This window comes from Magnolia sinica, chromosome 11 (genome assembly GCF_029962835.1).
Source record: "Magnolia sinica isolate HGM2019 chromosome 11, MsV1, whole genome shotgun sequence".
NCBI classification, from domain to species: Eukaryota; Viridiplantae; Streptophyta; class Magnoliopsida; order Magnoliales; family Magnoliaceae; genus Magnolia; species Magnolia sinica.
Window position 1 is genome coordinate 137,874 of NC_080583.1, and position 21,154 is coordinate 159,027.

Genomic DNA, 21,154 nt, shown 5'->3' on the forward strand with positions numbered 1-21,154 from the left:
CTTGTTATGCTCATTAACCATGTGGTAATTGACTGCTAATGGGGCCACCACCTGTGCTTCCAACAACTGTGCTGAGTCTCCCGAATTAGTTTTATCTCCGTCATTGATAGAAGCTAGATTGATGTCCCGTGCTATCGATCCTCCATCAAGTGCTCATATACCCCCAGATTGGCATCTTCCAGTGCTGGCGTCTCCTGCGAATCTTCTGGAATCACCATCTCTTGCGATTGGTGACTGATAAGCTCACCTGATATGAAGACGCCCCTTTCTTCATGCCGAGATCTGACAATTGTGTCTCCCAATGAAGTCGTTTGATGCTGTTCGATCTCTTCTGGATGATCCGCTTCCTCCTCTAGAGATTTGATAACCTCTCTTGAGCTTTCACCTCCATTTTTGCAAAGTATAGTAGTTGAGATAGCGAACTGATTGTGAAAGTCAAACTCTGTTAAGAAATGGGTCTCACACGGGCTGCTGTTCAAGTAAGGTGGCACATGTGCTGGGGACTGAATTGTTGCTGCACAATGTATTTCCTCCGCAAGTGACTTTTGAGAAGGATAGAAGCTTCGTGTTTCCTCTCTGTGTTGGAAAGAGCTTTCTGCCATAATAAATGTTGAGGTCTGCTTTTCGCCACGTGTCGAAATGAGAGTTTCTCCCGCTTTGCCTTCCCTTACCTCTACATGTAATTAGTGTTTAAATTATCAGCGATATTATCGAATTATCGCCGATAATTTTGGTATCGCTAGAGTTGCAACATTGAAACTCTCTTTTTTCATTTCTCTTCCTAATATCGCTGATTTTCGGCGATTTTATCGATTTTTTCGAAAAGTCCAGTTGTCAGCAATGTTCGCAATATTGTCGCAGTCCAACGATACGAAACACGTTGGAAGAAATATTCTAAAAAAATCGGAAAAGAGAGAGAGAGAGAGAGAGAGAGAGAGAGAGAGAGAGAGAGAGAGAGAGAGAGAGAGGGAAACTTTCGGTAGGGTGGATTTCCGCACCTGTAGAATAGATTGCCCTGATTCGAAGCTGCATTTGGTGGGCCATTTGAATCGAAGCTCACCATTCCTAGGTTACTGTAAGAAAATCTCGATACCCTTTTTTTCTTTCTTCTTACTTAAAAACGGAATTGATTTAGGAAGGAAATGCGAAAAAAGAAATAAAAAATCCTGAGAAATCTAGAGATTTGGGGAAGAAATCAGGGTTTTAGGGTCTCTTCGATAAAAACATGGGTTCGGTCCGTTCGGAGCCCTTTTTTATCGGGCGCGGATGCGCTGTTGACGGGTTAGTAGCCAGACTCGCTACCGAAGTGACGTCACCAAGTTCTGTGGGTCCCACCATGATGTATGTTTTGTATCCACACCATTTTAAGAGACCATTTTAGGTCATGAGCCAAAGAATGATTTAGATCCAAAGCTTGAGTGGACCCCACCACAGAAAAAAGTGGATAGAGTGACGCCCACCATTAAAAATTTCTAATGGCCACAAAAGTCTTCAATGAAGCTGATATTTATGTTTTACCTTATTTAATGTTTGTGTTAACTTATGAACAGATTGGATCTCAAATAAACATCACAGTGGGCCTTAGGAAGGTTTCAACGGTGGGTGTAACTCACTCCATTGTTTCCGGTGGTGGGGTCCATTATAGTTTTAGATCTGCCTAATTCTTTGGATCATGCCCTAAAATGTTCTCTCCAAATGGATGGACGGTGTGGATAAAACACATACATCATGATAGGACCCACATAACTTGGTGACGTCACTTCAGTAGCGACTCTCGCTACTCAACCTGTTGTAGCTAATCCACGTCCTGTTTTTATCGGGCACGGCTACACAAAGCACGTAGGCATCTTTTCACACGTGTAATAGGCCTCCAATCTGAATGGTTCATGTGATGCGGCATCCCATGAAACTCCCGGGGCCAAATTTTACCTTGATCTAAAACTTGGTGGGCCATAGAAAAGAAAGATGCAAATCAAGGGAGAAAAATGTTTTCTTTTATAATGGCCCACTGAAGTCTTAGATGAAAGCAAAAGTTGAACCATAGAGGTTTCATGGAGTGCTGCATCACTTAGACCGTTCAGATTTTGGACTCACATCACATATGATGAGTTCTCAAAAAGTTGCCACGCTAACTTTGCTTCCGGGGAAATCGGCCTTGGCGCAGATCGGGAGCCTAGAGATGGATGGTCATGTCAGGGCTTTGTATGGCCCACCATGATATATTTGTTTTATCTACACCGTCCATCCATTTTGATATGTTATTCTAGGGAATAAGCCCAAAATGTAGCCAAATACGAGGCTCAAGTGGTCCACACCACATGAAGTTGTGGTGGGAATGATATCCACCGTTGAAGCTTTCCTGGGCCCCATCATGATGTTTATTTTCCATCCAATTTGTTCACAAGGTCTAATAGACATGGATGAAGGGAAAACATAAATATTAGCTTGCTCCAAAACTTATGGGCCCCACACAGTTGACTCAGTACGATAAGCGTACTGATTTATATGGTGCGCACGTGTGACTAGTTTGGATCCGTGGATTGATGGGTCCATGTTCTGTGGGGCTATCATAATAATATATATTTTATCAATGTTGTCCGTTTATTTTGCTGGTGTAACCCGATCTCGGCCCATTCTCAATTGTTCTCTTGGCATGGGGTTAGAATGAGTAACGCTAGACGTAGCGTCTGGAGGATGGTGATCCTTGCAATTTGGTGGTCAGTTTGGGAGGAGAGGAATAATCGATGCTTTAATGGCATATCGTCTTCGGTCAATAATGTTTGGCTTAGGGCTAAGAATCTTATTTTTGAATGGGCGTGTAATGTTAAAGGGCTAACTAAGGACAATCTGTTGTTTCTTGGTTGTTAGGTTCCTTGCTATCTTAGCAGGGTCCTTTCTTTTCTTTTTTTTTCTTCTTTATTTTAATATAATCCTCAATTATCCGTAAAAAAAAAAAAAAATGTTGTCCATTTATTTTGATAGATAATTTTAAGGCATGAGTCCAAAATGAGATAGATCTGCATCTCAGGTGGACCACACTAAGGGAAACAGTGGTGATTAAATGTCCACCATTAAAAACTTCATAGGGCCATTGTAATGGTTTTTTTTTTTTTCCCATCCAACCTCTTGATTAGGTCACACAGATCTTGATGAAGCGAAAACACGGTTAAGATTATGATAGATTTTGCCACATGTACATCTCTATCATGCAAAAACCACACTGATTGGATAATCCAATCCATCCTTGATTTGGCATCTTTGAGTTCATTTACTTTTATGTGTCTTAATTACTGTATGCCAGCTGCATTTGTAATATATAAACTCATTTTGGTTGCTATTAAACTGATTTTTTATGGCATCGCATGCTTTTTGGGTCCCATTAAATGAAAATGTATTATGTAATGTATTCTTTTCGCAATTTTTTATTCCTAAATATGTAAATATGTGTATTTAGGCTTGTCTTGAAGTTTCACTTAAAAATTTCATCGTTTTCCCCATGTTTCCCTCTTTTTCCTTGCATTTCTGGTTATCGGCGATATTATCGGCGATAAAGATATTATATCTTTATCTCTGGCCAGCGAAACTTGTAGCGATACCGACAACTCGAACACTGCATGTAATGCATCTGACGAGTCCAACATATTACAGCTCCTGTTGACACGTGTCTCATTTTCTCTCAACTCAGCTGACGAACCTTTCTCCTGGCCAATAGGCACCAGACATGTCTGAACATCTCCTTCCAGTACTACTCAAGAGCACCCCATCTGTTTACCTTCATTGCAACACCCTTCGTCCGCCATTAGCGAGCATGCGACGTCATCATCAGTTTCTGTCTCCTGAGAGATCACTTCTTCCACCACTTTCATCTCTATTTTTACTTCCCCTACTTTGATTTTAACTGTTCCTGGAACTGAGATAAGCTTTTGTTTTCTAATTCGAATTCTGGCGTGACGTAGCTCCTCACTATCTTGGTTTTGAGGGTCAATGGAGATTATGGAGCCAATGCATTCTCCAAGCTCACAGAATATTTCATTGATCCAAACTTCCATCGGAACGTCCCAGAATTGGAACCATTTCTCCTCCCAACCAAAAGTAGACCATTCTTCCCGTCACTGGATGCTCGTTATCATGCCTTATCTATGTTTTGTGCAAGCCAAAAGTACTGCTTCCATGAATCTCTACGAGCGAGAGAGATCAGAAACAGACTTTCTTTGAATCTCTTTACCACATTATCTTCTTTCTCAATTTCACTGCAATAGGAGGCCAACCATTCCGTCATTTCATCTTCCAAGACCCCTGATTGAGCTGATGCTACTAAACTTTGTTTAAAAGATTCCATTGATCCTGCAAGAACCTTCTCGTTTATATGCGCTTCTGGCCCATCCTCTGTAGTCTTCCTCCATACCCATTTAGCCTCTACTGATTTCTGAGACTCCCCTAACTCTTGAATCTTGCTTCGTGCACTGTTTCAAACTGTTTTCTACCACCTTTTTAAAAGATCTGCTCTTTCCTCTTCCATATTGCACCTTATAAGTTCCTTCTAGCTTTGGAGAAACTCTCCCGTCCCTTATCTTTCCTATTTCGAGCCTCCTTCGTTCTCTTCTCCTTTCGATTTTCCTCTTCCCTATTTTTAATGTCCAGCTCATACCTTGCTTTCCGAACTCGCAATTTCATCCCTCCAAACTGTTTGCCATCCAACATCTTCTCTGACCTCTAGACTTCTCTTCCGAGAACATTCAACCAAACACAAATCCTCGAGGGCTAGATGAATTCCGTTCACGAGGGATGACCACCTCCATGACTTTCCTTGCGCGAGCGTATTCTCTCTCAAAATTAACTGGTAACCATCCAGCCAGAAAACTCTCAACGAATAGCGTCGGATATTCTGGTAACCTTCTCGAATCCCTACTGCCGATACCGTGTTTCTCCTTCCTCCTGCTGGATATGAACTTCCATCCATCTTGAGCTTCTTCTACAACCGTTTTCCCCTCATTAACCCCCAATATTGCAACTGGTTTCTTCCCTTTATCCCTTTCACCGTTTTCACCTTCAGTCATTCTCTCGCCATCAGTGCACTGAAAATAGCTATTGTGTAAAAAAATGTAACTATGTTTTAATTGGAGAAGTGGTTTGGATGGATTTATACGGGAACTATTCCCCTTACATTAGAATGATAGATGGTTGAGCAGCTAGCCAGACCTCTCATAGCTAGCTGAAATTGAATTCCAACGAAATACAGTCAGGGACGGTTGGGCTTCATTATGCTTAAAATGATGAAGTGGTCCTCATCTATTGATCTCCACATGATCGTTAGGCAAGTTGAATGTGATGCAGAGGCCTTGGTTCTTTAGAGGTCATTAAAATCTGTTCGTGCAAGTTTCATTGTGGCTCTCTGCAAGGAGTCCCCAAGTACTAGTTGATCAAGCAGAGTGGTGGAATTCTGACATGTAACGAGAGTAATGTACAAACTAGTAAGCAAAATTTGGCACAGGTCATTTTGATTATGTCCAATGAACCTTGTAAACTGCCGCTCCTTTATGAGTTTTTCCTCATTAAGATCGTCGTTTTATCAAAAATGTTTTTGTGGTTGACCAAAAAAGTAGAAAGAAATCAATGACATGAAATAGTGAATGCTCATACATGAGCTACTTGATCTCTCTTACAACTAGTTCGAACTTTAAACAATGGTATGCAAATGGAGGTGCAAATTTTTTTTTTGAGAAGGATGGTCAACTCTATGATGCTACTTCCAACCACATTTAATTGGTTATTTTATTCAGCTGTTGAGATATGTTGAATGAATTACAGCATAACGAGGTTACATTATAATTGACTTGTGTATGCTTGATGATTAGGGTTGTATACCTTACCATGGAAATACCAAGACATTATCATGAGTTGTACAGAAATGGGTATATAGATTCAATAGTTCACGTATCTATTATATGTATGCATATGGCATTTAATGTTATTACAAGAGCGGACATCTTTAGTTTTTTACTTACCTTTAGTTTTGTTCGTTCTCTTTTTTCAGCTTGGTTTGGTAATTGATCTGACAAATACTTCTCGCTATTATCCACCGTCAGATTGGAAGAAACAAGGTATTAAACATGTTAAGGTGAGACGTTGATGGCTTTATTGTTCTTCATCCTGATTATGCGTTCACAAAGAAAGCTGGATCGCTGTTGAACTCTTTCAACTTCAGTGTCTGATTTCTTCTTTTGTTCTAGATCCCATGCAAGGGACGAGATTCGGTACCAGATAATGAGTCTGTCAACACTTTTGTTTATGAGGTAAAGTTATTTTGCACAAAGGCATTCATTGGCGTTTATCTTCCAGTCTTGCATTATATGCTGATCCTGATGATATTTACCACACACACACGCGCGAGCGCGCACACACACACACACTCATTCCAATTTTGGCACTGTCGCACCTTCTCTAGTTCTCTTCACACCATTGTCTAAGTATTTTTAGCCTGTAACCGTGCTATTTTTCCAGCTTAGGCAGTGTTGATGCAAAAATATGGCGACTCCAACCATGCCCTAATGGCTAGCTCCGCGCCCTGAGAACCTGCACAAGAGTAAGACAAAGGAGACCCTGGCTAGTGCAGGGGACCCTCCGATGCCTAAGTCAGGCTAGGAAATTGGGTCTATGTAGTGCAGCTGGGGGTTTAGAGTGCCTAATATTGCGTACCTGTTGTGATGCAGGACATGAAAATTAAATATGATATGCGAGATTTCAAGCTTAAGATCACGTTAGTTTAGAAACAATTACACAAATTCCATATCCCACATGAAAGTCCAAACATTTAATTAAGGGGAATCTATGCAGGTCCAGGCCTACACATGATAGGGCTGGATCAATAAAAATTATGAACCAAACGATACTCAAAGATAAGAAATAATCGTCCACACATGCATAGTAATCAGTCCATAATCCAAGGGATTCAGAAATTTCAAATCAAGGAACCATAGGGTGAGAAAATTAGCAAATAACTTAGGAAAAACGTAATTTAGGGTTAGGATTCATGAAAAAACAGCTATGAGAGGATAAAAGAGGATAAAAACCTGAGTCAAAAGACGATCCCGCGTATGGATAGCGGGCATAGGGTGCTCGCACGTGCGCAGGTACCCGGCCGCACGTGTGATGGGGCGTCGTTTGCGGAAAAGCTCTCCTTGGCCCTGGTCGGCTAGGGGGATGCTCCAAAACCCCGAAGTTTTGGGTCGATCCGAGCTACGGCTTGTGCGTGGTGCTCCGCCGAAGTTTCAGCCCTCCTGTAGGGCCAGATTCTGAAATTCTACTGTGGGGAGGAGAATTGCTGCAATAGATGATTGATTCGAAGTGTAAATGATGGGGTGAGATGAGAAGAAGGGATGGTAGAAAATGGGTAGTAGAGATGGCGATGGATGGGGGTGAATCGGGATAGATGTGGCTTCGTACCACAGTAGTTAATCCTTCAATGAATGGAGGGCTTCGCACCCAATTAGGCTTCACAACTCAGAGAGTAGGAAAATGCAAAATTTTTATTAATCTTCAATCCATTCAAAAAAACTACAAGGGGTGCCTATTTATAAGAAAACCCTATACCACAAAACTAGCGCCTGTGCACAACCTATTACTTGGCGATGAAGTAAACCAAAATAAAAACTATTCATAGAAATCTAAAGCGTCCATGATGTTCTAAATAACATTAATAAGCAAAACCTAAATATAAAATCAATCTGACTAGTGGGCCACGATTATGAGATCCCATGATGAGCTTTTCTTGACTAACGGGCCCACTCTTTTGAATCAAAACTTCGTCTTCTAGGTAGGAGGCCCTCCCTGGACGTCGTCATCGATTCAGATCGACGGTGGGGCCCTCTTTAAGGCGTACGTGTGTAGGGGGCGGCATGAGTGCGCGTGTGAGCGTGATGTCCCCATCAATTCTCCCCGGCTGCGAAGATTTTGCCACTGGCGAAATAAAACTCTTAAACCGCTCCAGGATGTCAAGATCAAGTCTCTAAAGCTCCTCCTCAGTGAGCCACATGCTGTCTGAAGCTGAGCGTGACTTCCATTTAACCAGGTACTCCTGAAACCCGCCGTCCGACGTTGAAACTATTTGATGGTCCAGGATATCCTCTATTTCCTTTTTGGGTGTGTGAAGGTTAGGTATGGGAGGTAGAGGCTGAGAAAATAGGTCGGGAAGGATAGGTATGGGAGGTAGAGGCTGGGAAGATGGGTCGGGACGGGTAGGTATGGGAGGTAGAGGCTGAAAAAATGGGTCGGGACGGGTAAGTATGAGACGTAGAGGCTGGGAAAATGGGTCGAGAAGAGTAGGTATGGGAGGTAGAGGCTGGGAAGAACAGTCAGGAAGAGTGGGTATGGGAGGTAGAGGCTGGGAAAATGGGTCGGGAAGGAGCCATGGTTTAAGGGGTAAATATGGGGAATGAGGACGGGTAGGCGAAGGGCCGGAGAAAGTATTAGTGGTCCCCTGAAAAGTAACTAGATCCTTCATGTTGAATGTGGAACTAATTCCCATAGAAGGTGGAAGATCTACCTCATACGCATTGAGATCGTTTCGTTTTATAATTTTGAAGAGTCCAGCGCTACGCGAGTGTAACTTACGAACGGCCCCCGGAGGGTACTGTTCGGGCCAGATACAGACTATCACAGAGTCCCCAATATTGAATTCTTTTAAACGTTTATGTTGGTTTGTAAAAAATTTGTAATGTTCATTACTAGTAGTGATCTTCTGCCTGATTTCTTGATGCCATGAATGAATGTGATGCGCAAAAGACTCCGTAGGCTCTGACACCCTATGGGACAGTGACATAGAGACAAGATCAATAGGTTTCCCAGGTTTATAAACAGTAACGACTTCATAAAGACTGAGACGTGTGGACCTATCGACAGAACTATTAAACGCAAACTCGGCTGTAGGTATTACGGTGTCCCATGTTCTGGTGTGCTCTATATCCCTCCTAGGGGGAGACTCATTTGGTAAATCATTAGGAAAGACATCACGTAACTCATCCATTATCGGAATGGCCTCAGTGGGTAACTCTACACTAGCGTCTGGTGCACTCTCTCCAGCCACAAGGTCGCACAAGTCGTACCCCTCAAAATAGTGGTCTTGATGTCTCTCATGGGGTGGGTGCACGGGTGCACACCCATAATTGATTCCTTCACCAACTCCATTCATTGGTCTATCCACTTGGCCACTTGCTTGAGATGGGACATTTACCCCAATGGTGCAGTTTGTCCTGGCGATGGTCTTTAGTCGGGTAATGCGCACATCAAGTTGTTCTAAGTATTGGTCCATTTCCAAGCGCTTAATCATAAACTCCAACTTTTGGGACAGCTTATTTAGTGACTCTTGCAATTGTTTCATATTTAGTGTAGGGTGCCAACCATAATTCAACAATATAGTTGTCAAAATATAAGAAATTTTAAAAAATAAAAAAAATAAAATTAAAAGAAACAACCTAGTTTCTAAAAACGAAAAAGGAAAGTTTTTAAAACAAGTTAGGAAAGTTTCTAAAAAAAAGCAACTTAGTTTCTAAAAACGAAAAAGGAAAGTTTCTAAGAAAAACAAATTAGGAAAGTTTCTATTAAAAACAAATTAGGAAAGTTTCTAAAGAAAAGTAACCTAGTTTCTAAAAACGAAAAAGGAAAGTTTCTAAAAACAAATTAGGAAAGTTTCTAAAGAGACAAATTAGGAAAGCTTCTAAAAAAAAAACAAATTAAAAAGTTTCTTTAAAAAAAAAAAACAACCTAGTTTGTAAAGAAAAAGAAAAAGGAAAGTTTCTAAAAATAGAAAGTAAGTTAGTTTCTAAAAAAGAAAAAGGAAAGTAAACTAGTTTCTAAAAAAGAAAAAGGAAAAGAAATTAGTTTCTAAAAACAGATTAAGACTGTTTTAAAAAATTAGTTTCTAAAAAACAGAAAAGGAAAGTTTCTAAAACTAGAAATAGAAAACTAAGTTAATTTCTAAAATAATTCAAATAAGGGGATAACAGAAAATTTCAACAGCTTATGTTAGGGTTTATGGACCTCTAAACAACCATATATGACGAGAATTGATGCATAATGGATATAAACAACCAAACCCTAAACATGTAATGAATTCCCCTACAAGAACCCTAGGCTCTGATACCAAATTTGATGCAGGACATGGAAAATTAAATATGATATGCAAGATTTCAGGCTTAGATCCTACCAATTCAGAACCAATCACACAAATTCCACGTCCCACATGAAAATCCAAACATTCAATTAAAAAGGGGAATCTATGCGGGTCCAAGCCGACACAGGCTAGGACTGGACCAATAAAAATTATAAACCAAACGATGTCAAAGGGAAATAAAATCAACTACTCATGCATAAAAATCAGTCCATAATCCAAGGGATTCCCTAATTTCAATTCAAGGAACCTTAAGATGATAAAAAGGGGCAAATCAATTAGGGATCATGTAATTTAGGGTTAAGATTCATGAAAAACGGCTATGAGAGGATAAAAACCTGAGCCAAAAGATGATCCCGCATGTGGACAGTAACAATGGCCCAGACGGACGTGCGTGTGATCCCGGCCGCACGTGTGTGGGGCCCACTATTTAGAAAAAGGCCACCTTGGCTCTGGTCGGCCAGGGATGGACTCTAAAACCCCCAAATCTCAGCTCGATCCGATGTACGGTTTATGCGTGGTGCTCCGCCAAAGTTTCAGCTCGCCTGCAGGCCGAAATCTAGAAACCTGCTGTAATGAAGAAATCTGATGCAACAAAAGGACAAATTCGAAGTACGGATGGTGGGGGAAGATGGAAAAAAAAGATGATGGAAGATGGGGGTGAATTGGGATCGATGTGGCTTCGCACCACGGTAGTTAGCCCTTCGAAAAGGGAGGGCTTCACACCCACTTTTGAATTCTTCCATAACTCAAGAAGAGAGCAGAAAAATAAAGCAGGAATTTTTTATTAACTTCAATCCATTCAAAAAAAGCTACAAGGGGTGCCTATTTATAAGAAAACTCTATACTACAAAACTAGCGCCATGTGCACAACCTATTACTCGGCGATGAAGTAAACCAAAATAAAAACTAATCAAAGAAATCTAAAGCGTCCATGATGTTGTAAATAACATTAATAAGCAAAACTTAAATATGAAATCAATCTGACTAGTGGGCCACGATTATGAGATCCCATGATGGGCTTTTCTTGACTAACGGGCTCACTTTTTTGAATCAAAACTGTCTTCTAGGTAGGAGGCTCTCCCTGGACGTCGTCATCGATTCAGATCGACGGTGGGGCTCTCCTTCAGGCTTACGTGTTGGGGGGGGGCATGATGTCCCCATCATGTTGTAATGGGTTTCTTTGGTATTGATACCTGTGGATCGAAGAAGTCGTGGCCGTTAATATCGGCACGATCTATTCCATCAAGCGGGCGTTACGCGTGCGCAGATGTTGGCCGCTACCCTTGGATCGTGCACTGGATTACTCTCCCATATGCCTTATTGGGCTGTATCTCTGAACGTGGTCTTCGGCCACGTTCCTATCCGGGCCATTCCCGCCACTCGATTCCTCGAACTCGGTTCTCCAAGCCCATGACGAGATTAACCTCGTTCGGACCTCAGACTCAACGTATGGCTCTCCGAGTCCATGGTCGGAACCCATGGTCGGAACCCGCTAGGCATGCCCGTCTCGGTCTCTGGCCTCCAGGCCGAAGATAGGGTTTGAGACTCCGATCTAGGGCCGTAGTTCTTCGGATGAGAGCTCCAGTCGTCTGATCTAGGCTGCCTCTCTTCTTTCATAACCCTAGTTTTGGAACCGTAGTCCGGAAGCATGATCGGCACTGATGTAGCACTATTCTTCTGAGGCTCTACTCGTTGGTTTGCCTGAGTCGGCCCTTATCGGTTCGGCTTAGATTTTCCCATAACAAGTAGTATACATATGTTACCGACAAGGCGACAACCAACACTACTTTAATTGCTGCCCTGCATTTAACGCTAGACTAATAACTGTGTGATAATCAATGAGATGACTTTGTTTAAAAGAATACAATGAAATCAATGCTTAACCGGACATGTGCACGAGACAAAAAAGAGAGAAAAAGAGCAAGTTGGTTCTTTTTTATTTTTTTGCTGATGTTCATTGTAGTTAGGTAAATTTACTCGACTACGCTCATTTTGGATATCCTGCTCAAGTCTTATAATGCATTCAATTGGCAAGTGTATTGCCTCATTAAAAACGCTTCAGGAAATACACCTGGCAAACTTCCTTTTCCCTCTGTATATATTTGTATTTCTTTTGAGAATTTTGTCACTATCCATTCAAACTGAGAAAAATGCCAGACTGATTTGTATGCAAGGGGAGATTGAAGAGGTGAATTGCATCACATGTCTGAACATGGCACGCATGTGCAAGGTCAAGGGTCATGTACCAGGTGGGTTCAAAATGAATGTGCCCAAAACCAAAATCCAGGCTAGTCTGCTTTTCGCGTGCCACAGATGTACTTGTCAAACATAGATTTTTGCTGATTTTCTTTCTTGCAATCGATTTTCTGCACAAATTGTGGATCACCAAATTTTGAATTTGCCTGATCTGGGAATACTTACATTAGGCCCACCTAATTAGCAGTACTTAAATGGAATTGGAATAATGGTACCACCCCTCTTTTCTACTTTTTCTGCCTGACCTTCAGAATATCTTGTTTCCCCTTTTTCCTTGGGAAAACGCTTATAAAATGGGTCGTTGGTGAACTTAACCAACCGTTAGTTGTGGGCGATTGGTCTTCACTACTACTGGCCTAGATATCGCATAGGTTTCCGATGTTGTCATGTGCTGCAATTCTCCATTTCTTTCCTTGTGCAAATCACCTCAGCATTTCTTTACTAACAAGAGAGCGACATACCGACTCCCTCATGAGGTGTTATGCAATGCTTGAGCCAAGAGTTTGTACAATATGCTTGAGTTTTAGGTTTGTAAAGTTTTATGTTGAACAAGTGGGGGGCCCATGCTTCAGTAATCCAATCTGTTGATATGACGGCCCCCACCCCCCAGATTGGAAGGATGCAGTCATGTGATTTCTTTTGTCATCTTACGTTGAATGTGGACCTGCTTTGTTTTCCTTGTCTATTTTCTAGCAGCAATTGAAGGCTTATGTTTCCTATGTTGGATACTTTTGGTTCATGGGCTGACAAGATTGGGATTTGGGAATTAATGTATCAATTGTTTGGATCATTGAACCATGGGCCCCACATGTAGAAATTTAAAACCGGAGCAGTGTACCAACTCATGTATGTGGCATTGTCAAAAGAAAAAAAAGAAGATAAAAAAAAGAACTCTTGGTTGGAGCATTGTGAGGTGAGGTTTTCCCCAGACACCTTTACATTCCTGTCAAGCACGTGGGACATCTAAACGGTGCATGTGTTGGCCAAGGATGATATGTAGGAAAAAGTTTAGGCAGGCCACTCATCAAGTGGACCTCTCTATACAGTTTGAGTTGAATTGTCAATGTACATGTCCCTCCTGATCATTGCACCAACCTGGTCTTTTTATATAGTAATCTTCATGATGGTCCCACTTTATGAACTGTTCAGATGTTCCTGGCACTTGTCAGTTGACGCCTTTACAGCATGCAATTAATTGTATTCAGTGAGGGGTGTGTATAGGGCTTGCACACCTTGTAGATAATACGTCCTCTTTTAATGTGCAATGCCCAAGTTGTAGCCAAGGTCACTGTTATGTTTGGATGGGTCTGACATGCACAGATGGTTGGACGATTAGAATCATTCATTTCTAGGACTACTCTTGTGGATGGCCACGAGTCAATAATTACGATGCTGATGTGACCATGGGTGTGTGTGTGTGTGTGTGTGTGTGTGTGTGTGTGTGTGTGTGTGTGTGTATTAGTTTAACAGGCACAGTTAATCCTTCAAAAAAAAGGAACGGTTAACTTTTATTTTCAATGCTTTTGCATTTAAGTAAGCATGCTGATGTTCAGATATCATCAGTTCAGCAAGATATTTCAACTGCCCCTTCCACATTAGGAGTCACAGGATACATGGTTGAAGTTATATGACCAGCCATACAAGTGTGCCCCACAGGAGACGCATGTCAGATGAGCATCATGACTAACTAACACAAAAAGAACTAGTGTATAGCTGGAAGGTATAAGAGTGAATTCCACATTTCTTCAGCTTTATCCATTTGCCTAAAGTTTCGCTTGATCCCCACGCTTCACACACACCTTTATAATCAGAGCATGTGCCAATGGTGTAAAACGTGGCTCCCACCGTAATGATGACCATATTAAAAATCATGTTGGTCCAATTTTCAGGTAGACCACATGTTTGAAGTGTTTTAGTATATGGACCATTTGTAGTCAGTTGTTGGAGTTGTTTGGGTATATCCTTTTCTTCGAGATGTTTTAGTATATGGACCATTTGTTGTCACAACCAATAAATTTTCTCATAGTCATGGTAACTTGGGGTTCTACCATATAAATCACCATTGTCATCATCAATTTGTCATATACATTTCTCCCAACTATTGGTGGTTGGCTTTACAAATCCCATTCTGCCAAATTTCCTAAGGCCCTACGAGTGTTTAAAATAGCGCCCGTAGCGTAGCGTGGCCGTAGCACTACGTAGCGTCTCAAATAGCGTAAATCCCGCGTAGCGGCTATAGCGTAAGGTACAATGTATTTTTTTACTATTTTATTTTATTTTTAATTATTTTTTTCACGTTTTCTTTATTTCTAATGTTAAGGAATGTGACACTTGTATTGTACTTGATACTTTTAACCTATGGGATTTTTATTTCTTTTCATAATTGTTACTTGTGGTTTCAATTAGACATTATTAATTAAAGTGGTTTGCGTAGAAAGTTGTTGATGTGATAATTATTTTATTTGGCTTATATATGTGGATTGACTTTTGATAAATGATAACTAATAACTTTTTTGAACATGCTTATAATTGATAAAATGAATCATCTTTTAGGCATATATATATATATATATATATATAGAGTCATGCTCCCCTACGCACGTGCGCACCTTTGCACACGTGTCATGGGTGTCTAATCTGAACGGTCCATGTGATGCGGAATCCCATGAAACCTCATGTGATGAATTTTCACCCTGATATAAAATTCTGGTGGGCCATAGAAAAGAGAAATGAAAATCAAGGGAGGAAACTGTTTTCATTTTTCATGGCCCATCAAAGTTTTAGATCAAGGTAAGACTTAGTTCCGGAGGGTTTCACGAGGTGCTGCTTCACATGAACGGTTCAGATTTTAAATCCACATCACGTATGATGGGTTCTCAAAAAAGTTCGTATGTAGTACGTACGAACTGGTTCGCAGGTGAGCGTTTCCGTGTGTGTGTGTATATATATATATATTCACTATTTATTATATTTGTCCTATTTTGAAATTAAAAAAATAGAAGTATCATGTAGCTTACGTTACATGCTACGTATTTACGCTATACGCTATAGAGGGCTGAGCGCTACGCATCACGCTATCGCTATTTAAAACACTGGGCCCTACCTTCTGTATGTGAGAAGCCTTTGTATCTTGTTTCACTAACTTCATCCACATCCATTAGGTCTTTGCCTTATCCTCCTTTCAGGCCCTTCAACCTTAATCAATGTTCCCTTCCCCGCTAGGGCCATCTCCATGCTTTGTAGCAAATGGTCTAACCATCTAGATCAGCTCTCAGTCGTTTATATCTCCTGTTAGGAGTATTCTTAGATTGCTTCAAATGAACTTATTCCTAATTCATATCTTTCTTTCCCATACATCCATCTCAATATCCTCATAACAATTTTCATCTCTACTTTGTGTTTCCTTTTAATTACCCAACACTTGGTCCCATTTAACATTGCTAGTGTAGTAGTTGTCTTCAAATTTTATTTTCCACGAGTATTATCAACATGTGACGATCCTTAGCTGCCGCTCCCTCTTCAAATCCCCGCTTCAGGATCTCGCTCCCGCATCCTCTTCCTACCTATTTATACTTGTTTACATTTTGAAAGAGAAGCTTCTCCGGTCCCGCACCCAAATTTGTTGCCGCTTCACTTCATGCTTCTCGCAACTATATGATGATTGCCAAAACTCTAGAGTTACACCTTCAATTCATCCACCCACCTCCAAATCTATTGGAAACATCTTGAATCTCTTCATGTTTTGAATGATAAAACCAATATAATGAAAGCCCCCCATTTATGAGTATTTCTACTGAAGTTGCACTCCATATACCATTCTTGGTTGTGCTAGATGTCCAATAAATCACTGCTTGACTCTCTATCTCATCAATCAAGATCACTTTGTCAAAAGCAAATGACACACTCCAAGGCATACGGTTGGCAATAGGCCAGGGTGATCTGTCGGGTTTGAGGTCTCTGCCTGACATGGGATGGGCTAAGGCTTGTATAGAGACCCGTGGGTTGGGTATGGGCCTGAATTTGAATCCTGATTAATAAAGAGGTCGGGCCTGGACATCATGCCTCATGGCGATTTTAGGGGTCTTTCGGAAGGAAAGAAATGGGTGTTTTTAATAGTATTTCCGCCTAGATCTCTACTGTTGTTTGCAAAGTCAAACTGCTGTTTGCTCATTGGTGGAATCTGAGGACCTTCTTTCCTCTGTAATTGTTGGGTCTTTGGCCACCAGATGGCTGGCCCTTCTTCATCTGCTCTGAGCTTTGTGTAAGTGTGATTTGGCTTCCTTTAATAACCCCTGTTGAAGACTTTCTGCTACTATGAAGGTCTTACCATGTAATTACTGTCTATATTTTCTCTTCTATTCATCTACTTTCTCTTGTGTGGTGAATAGGATGCTATTTGTTTCATTGGCCGTTAATTGCTATCCATGAGCTTGTGAAATATTCCTATCATCCTGTGGATCAGGAAGTAGGAGCTTCACAATGTTGAGATGTGAATGCTTAGTAACAAAAAATGGATTGGGTGCTATGGTTCATTGCGAAGCTAATGAAAAATGTCTTGAGTACCCATATTGAAATTGTGTATTCGGTGAATGCAATTGAACAGCTAAGGGCCTGGTTGGAATGTGGGGTTAAATGATTGAATTGCATTAGGTGGAATTAACACCATCATTACACAATGATTATATGTCTGGAAATACCATGGTATTTTGATTGTCCAATCCCACGTTTGGGATCAAACTCTTCCCATGGAAATAACACTATATTAAGTGAACCCTGCGTTTGGGGGACCATGGAATTGTAATTGACGAATCAGATTTCACAACCGATGCCGGTCACAACTTGACTGTCATGTGTAAATGGTGCAACTGGATGGACAGAGTGGATAAAACGCATGCATCAACGTGGGGCCTACAGATGTAGTGGATTTTGAAATCCACCGGAATGTATGCTGTAGCTTCTCCTGGGAATGAATGATATGACACCCGATTATTCCAATCCTTCCTATCATTTCGAAATGCTGGATGGAATTTACATTGGACCAATGCAATTCCATACCACCTAATCCCACCTAATTCTGCATTCCAAACAGTCCTCGTGTTGCTCTTCTTCGGTGGTTTGGTCTCTTCCTAAATATCTAGAGACAACAAACTCTTCCTCATGCATGGTTCTAACTTATAACAATTTACCATATGCATAGAGAACAACCCAATCAGGCTGAAAATAGCCATTTCGTCCTTTCTACTTAAATTCTTCTATATACCTAATTTGTAATTGCTGGTGAATCACTTGTTATGCTTTTGGATTTGTCACTTGGTTTTAAATTGCCCATGGCAAATAGCTGGGACAAGGCTGTGATGATGATGATGTTTTAGCTGACAGTTGATTAGACAATATCTTTGTAATAATGGAGCTGCAAATTCAGGTTAAAGTTTCCTTGAATCTTTTGTCAAATATTTTGGTCAATTTTCTGTTATTGTTTTGATCTGAATCTTTATTGAATTTCATCCTTTTGGCAATATGTTCTTTTGAAAGAATTTTAGTTTAATACATTCAATCCAATCATTCATTTTTATTTTTTTTTGGGAAGCCTTGTTATGTACACTATGCGAGAATCTGATTCTTGTTGCTGAAGGTGCCTACTTTTATCCAACATGTGTTACATTTACCATTTTCATTTCAGCTCTTGCAATTCTTCTCCCGCCATAAGCAGTCAAAGAAGCACGTCCTTGTGCATTGTACACATGGGCATAACCGTACAGGTTTTATGATAATTCATTATCTTATGCGTTCGCAACCCTTTTCTGTCACTGAGGTATGCATTGTGCTTTCTCTATCCTAGCCTTAAGTAACTTCTTTGTCTAAATTCACCAACTCTGAAAATGTTGAAACTCTGCATCTGGTTGTCTGTATTGTAGGCATTGCAAGTGTTTGCTAATGCACGGCCTCCAGGAATATACAAAGAGGATTACATTGATGCATTGTACAGGTTCTATCATGAAAAAAGGCCCGAAACAATCACTTGCCCTTCAACTCCAGAGTGGAAAAGGTCTTCTGATCTTGATCTCAATGGTGAAGCTGGGCAAGATGATGATGATGATGGTGGCATGGCAGCTCCTTTGCATGTAGGTATTATCTAGTGTAAAATCACTTCTTTTATAACATTTTGTCTCTGGTTCCTAATTTTACAAGTCTTGGCTTCAAGATACTTGATATGCTTTTTGAGGTTAGATTTCAAGAGTCTTGTTGCTTATTAGGCACAAACGAATAGGTTATGCTTAGATAAATACAAGCCTCATTCACCAAATATATAGTGGTGGTTATTTCACTGTTATCCAAGGATAGGTGCTGATGAAAGGTGTGCTTGATCATACCTTGTATGCAAATTAATCATCAGAAATTATTCAAATGAACACCTTAGGGTCTGTTTAGATTCTATGGAGTGCATGATAAGACTGTTGGCAGAAGTTGTGTAAGTACTGTTCCTTCATAAACAAGATGATGATTGTGATTCAACACACTGTTTTGGCCCACCTGAAGGTATTTAGGAGTGTTTGATGTAATGATCATTACATATACTCTAAATGTTATGCGTTCAATTTGAATATAGTTGCATTAGTTCAGTGAAACAACACACAACTTGGGACCCTATACAAAAGGAACCTATTATGTGCACTTCTTTTTTGATATGGTATGAGTTAAAAGTGTGTATTAAGGTCCTTTTTAACAAGCCCTTAAGTTTCATTGAAAAATTCAACCATTTTCCTAATGTTTCTCCATGTTTCCGAAAAAGTGCGATAAATTACCTGATACAAACGATATATCCCGTGCGATAACCGATAATATATGTATCCCAAGGATGCTATACGTAACGGGATACCGATATTTCGAACACTAGTTTCAAGTTTACAGTAAAATCTGGAACTTTTGGTTGAATTACGCCAACATTGTGAGCATTGCACCCTCAAAACGAATCCAGCATAAGGTTAGGTAAAACAAAGACTTTTTATCCACTATCTGCCAATCATTCATAACGGAATCTTAACATTTGTGCGTTTGCAGAAATGATTCCATGATAACATTATAACTATATAATCACACTGGTAACGACCTTTATCTGCCCCACTGTGATGTGTTGATGAAATCCAACCTATCCACCAGATGTGCCCTCCCTTGTTTAGTCATAGGCCCAAAAATCAGTCCAATCCAAAAGTCGGGTGGGCCACATGACAAGGGCCTACTGGAATGTCAAAACTAACTGATTTTTGCAGGATACCCTCTTCTGGGTAGATGTTTCAGGTGAGCAGATTGAATGGTATAAACACAACATGGGGGATCCTCCACAAAATCAAAGGTGGGCCGCCTCCATCAATTAGTCCTTGTCGTGTGTGGCCCACCTGAGTCATGAATGGTTCTGATTTTTGGGCCATAGCCAAATAAGGGAGGGCACATCTGATGGTTGGAGTGGATGTTATACATAAATCATAGTGGGGACCCCCAAAAAAAAAAATCACCCCCGCAGTTATGATGGTAACGTTACTGTTGAATCATTTCCTATACATGTATATAAATAATATTACCTAATTGTCTTTTTAAAAAAAACTGTTGCCTAAGCAAAAAAACCTAATATAATCCTACCATTTAATAGAATATTAATGAGGCTTGGATGGTTTGGGGCATATGCAACGGAGACCAAGAACTACATTGGTTAGGAGTGAGTTGGTGCAAATTGAAGGCTATAAAAGGGCAAGGGGAAGGCCTGAAAGGATGTGGGGAAGGTAGTAAGAAAAGACTTGATGACCTATGGTTTGATTGAGGATATGGTCCTCGATAGAGTGGAATGGCGAAACAAGATTCTTGTAGTTGAACCTAATTAGTTGGGATAAGGCTTAGATGATGATTTTTATTTTATTTTATTTTATTTTATTTTAAAATAAAGAAAGATAATGAAATTTTATTAGAATAAAAAGCCAAAGAGGAGCTCTAAAGAATAATACAATTGCAAGGAGTAAACCAAAGAAGAAAAAGTAAGCTCGTCAAGGGTCTTAATATAGAAAGCCCAACCCAATGCATAAAACTTAGTCCTTCTAAAGACATCCTCTACTGACTTGCTCCTATTTCGGAAGCACCATTGATTCCTCTCCCACGAAGCTCAAATTCTTGCCTGAAGGGCTACCCTCCAAGTCGCCCTCCCCTTTTTCCGGACCTCGCCTCCATGCCATGCTAGAAGAAAACCTTCAATAGACCCCAACATCATCCACGATGTTACAAAAGCTTCAAGGAACTTCACCCACATCTTGTTAGGAAAAGAGCAATGGATAAAAATATGGTCAATTGACTCCGCATCTTGCATACACGTCATGTAAATATTGGGGATCATCATCTTCTTTTGAAGATTATCAATAGTGAGCACCCTGTTCCTACCCACCAAGCAAGCAAAGGTACCTTAGGGGTTTCACCATAATACCAAACTTGAGAGGTGTGACTACAACGCTCCCTAAAACGAAACTCTTGAATTAACCAATAGTAGGACAAAACTGAAAACTGACCCAACACTTTTTTCCACACCAACCCGTCTCTCTTCCAAAGGAGGGCGATGATGATGAAGCAATGCCAAAAGCCAAATATACTTGTTGGCTTCCTCATTTGACGAGTTCCTCCAACATGGGGGAGACCAAACCACTTTATCACTGGAATGCGAGTAGCAACGAAAAATGGGGAGATTGACCTCCA

General features: G+C 40.6%; 1 protein-coding gene across 2 annotated transcripts in view; it reads left to right on the forward strand.

Annotated features, from left to right (window-relative positions):
• The window catches only part of LOC131218487 (uncharacterized), a 47,881-nt gene that overhangs the window by 9,781 nt on the left and 16,946 nt on the right, over positions 1–21,154 (forward strand). For both annotated transcript variants that reach the window (XM_058213040.1, XM_058213041.1), the window contains exons 5-8: positions 6,035–6,118; positions 6,231–6,293; positions 18,105–18,236; positions 18,340–18,546. In XM_058213040.1, coding sequence (XP_058069023.1) covers positions 6,035–6,118; positions 6,231–6,293; positions 18,105–18,236; positions 18,340–18,546 — 486 coding nt within the window. The remainder of the gene's footprint in view (positions 1–6,034; positions 6,119–6,230; positions 6,294–18,104; positions 18,237–18,339; positions 18,547–21,154) is intronic.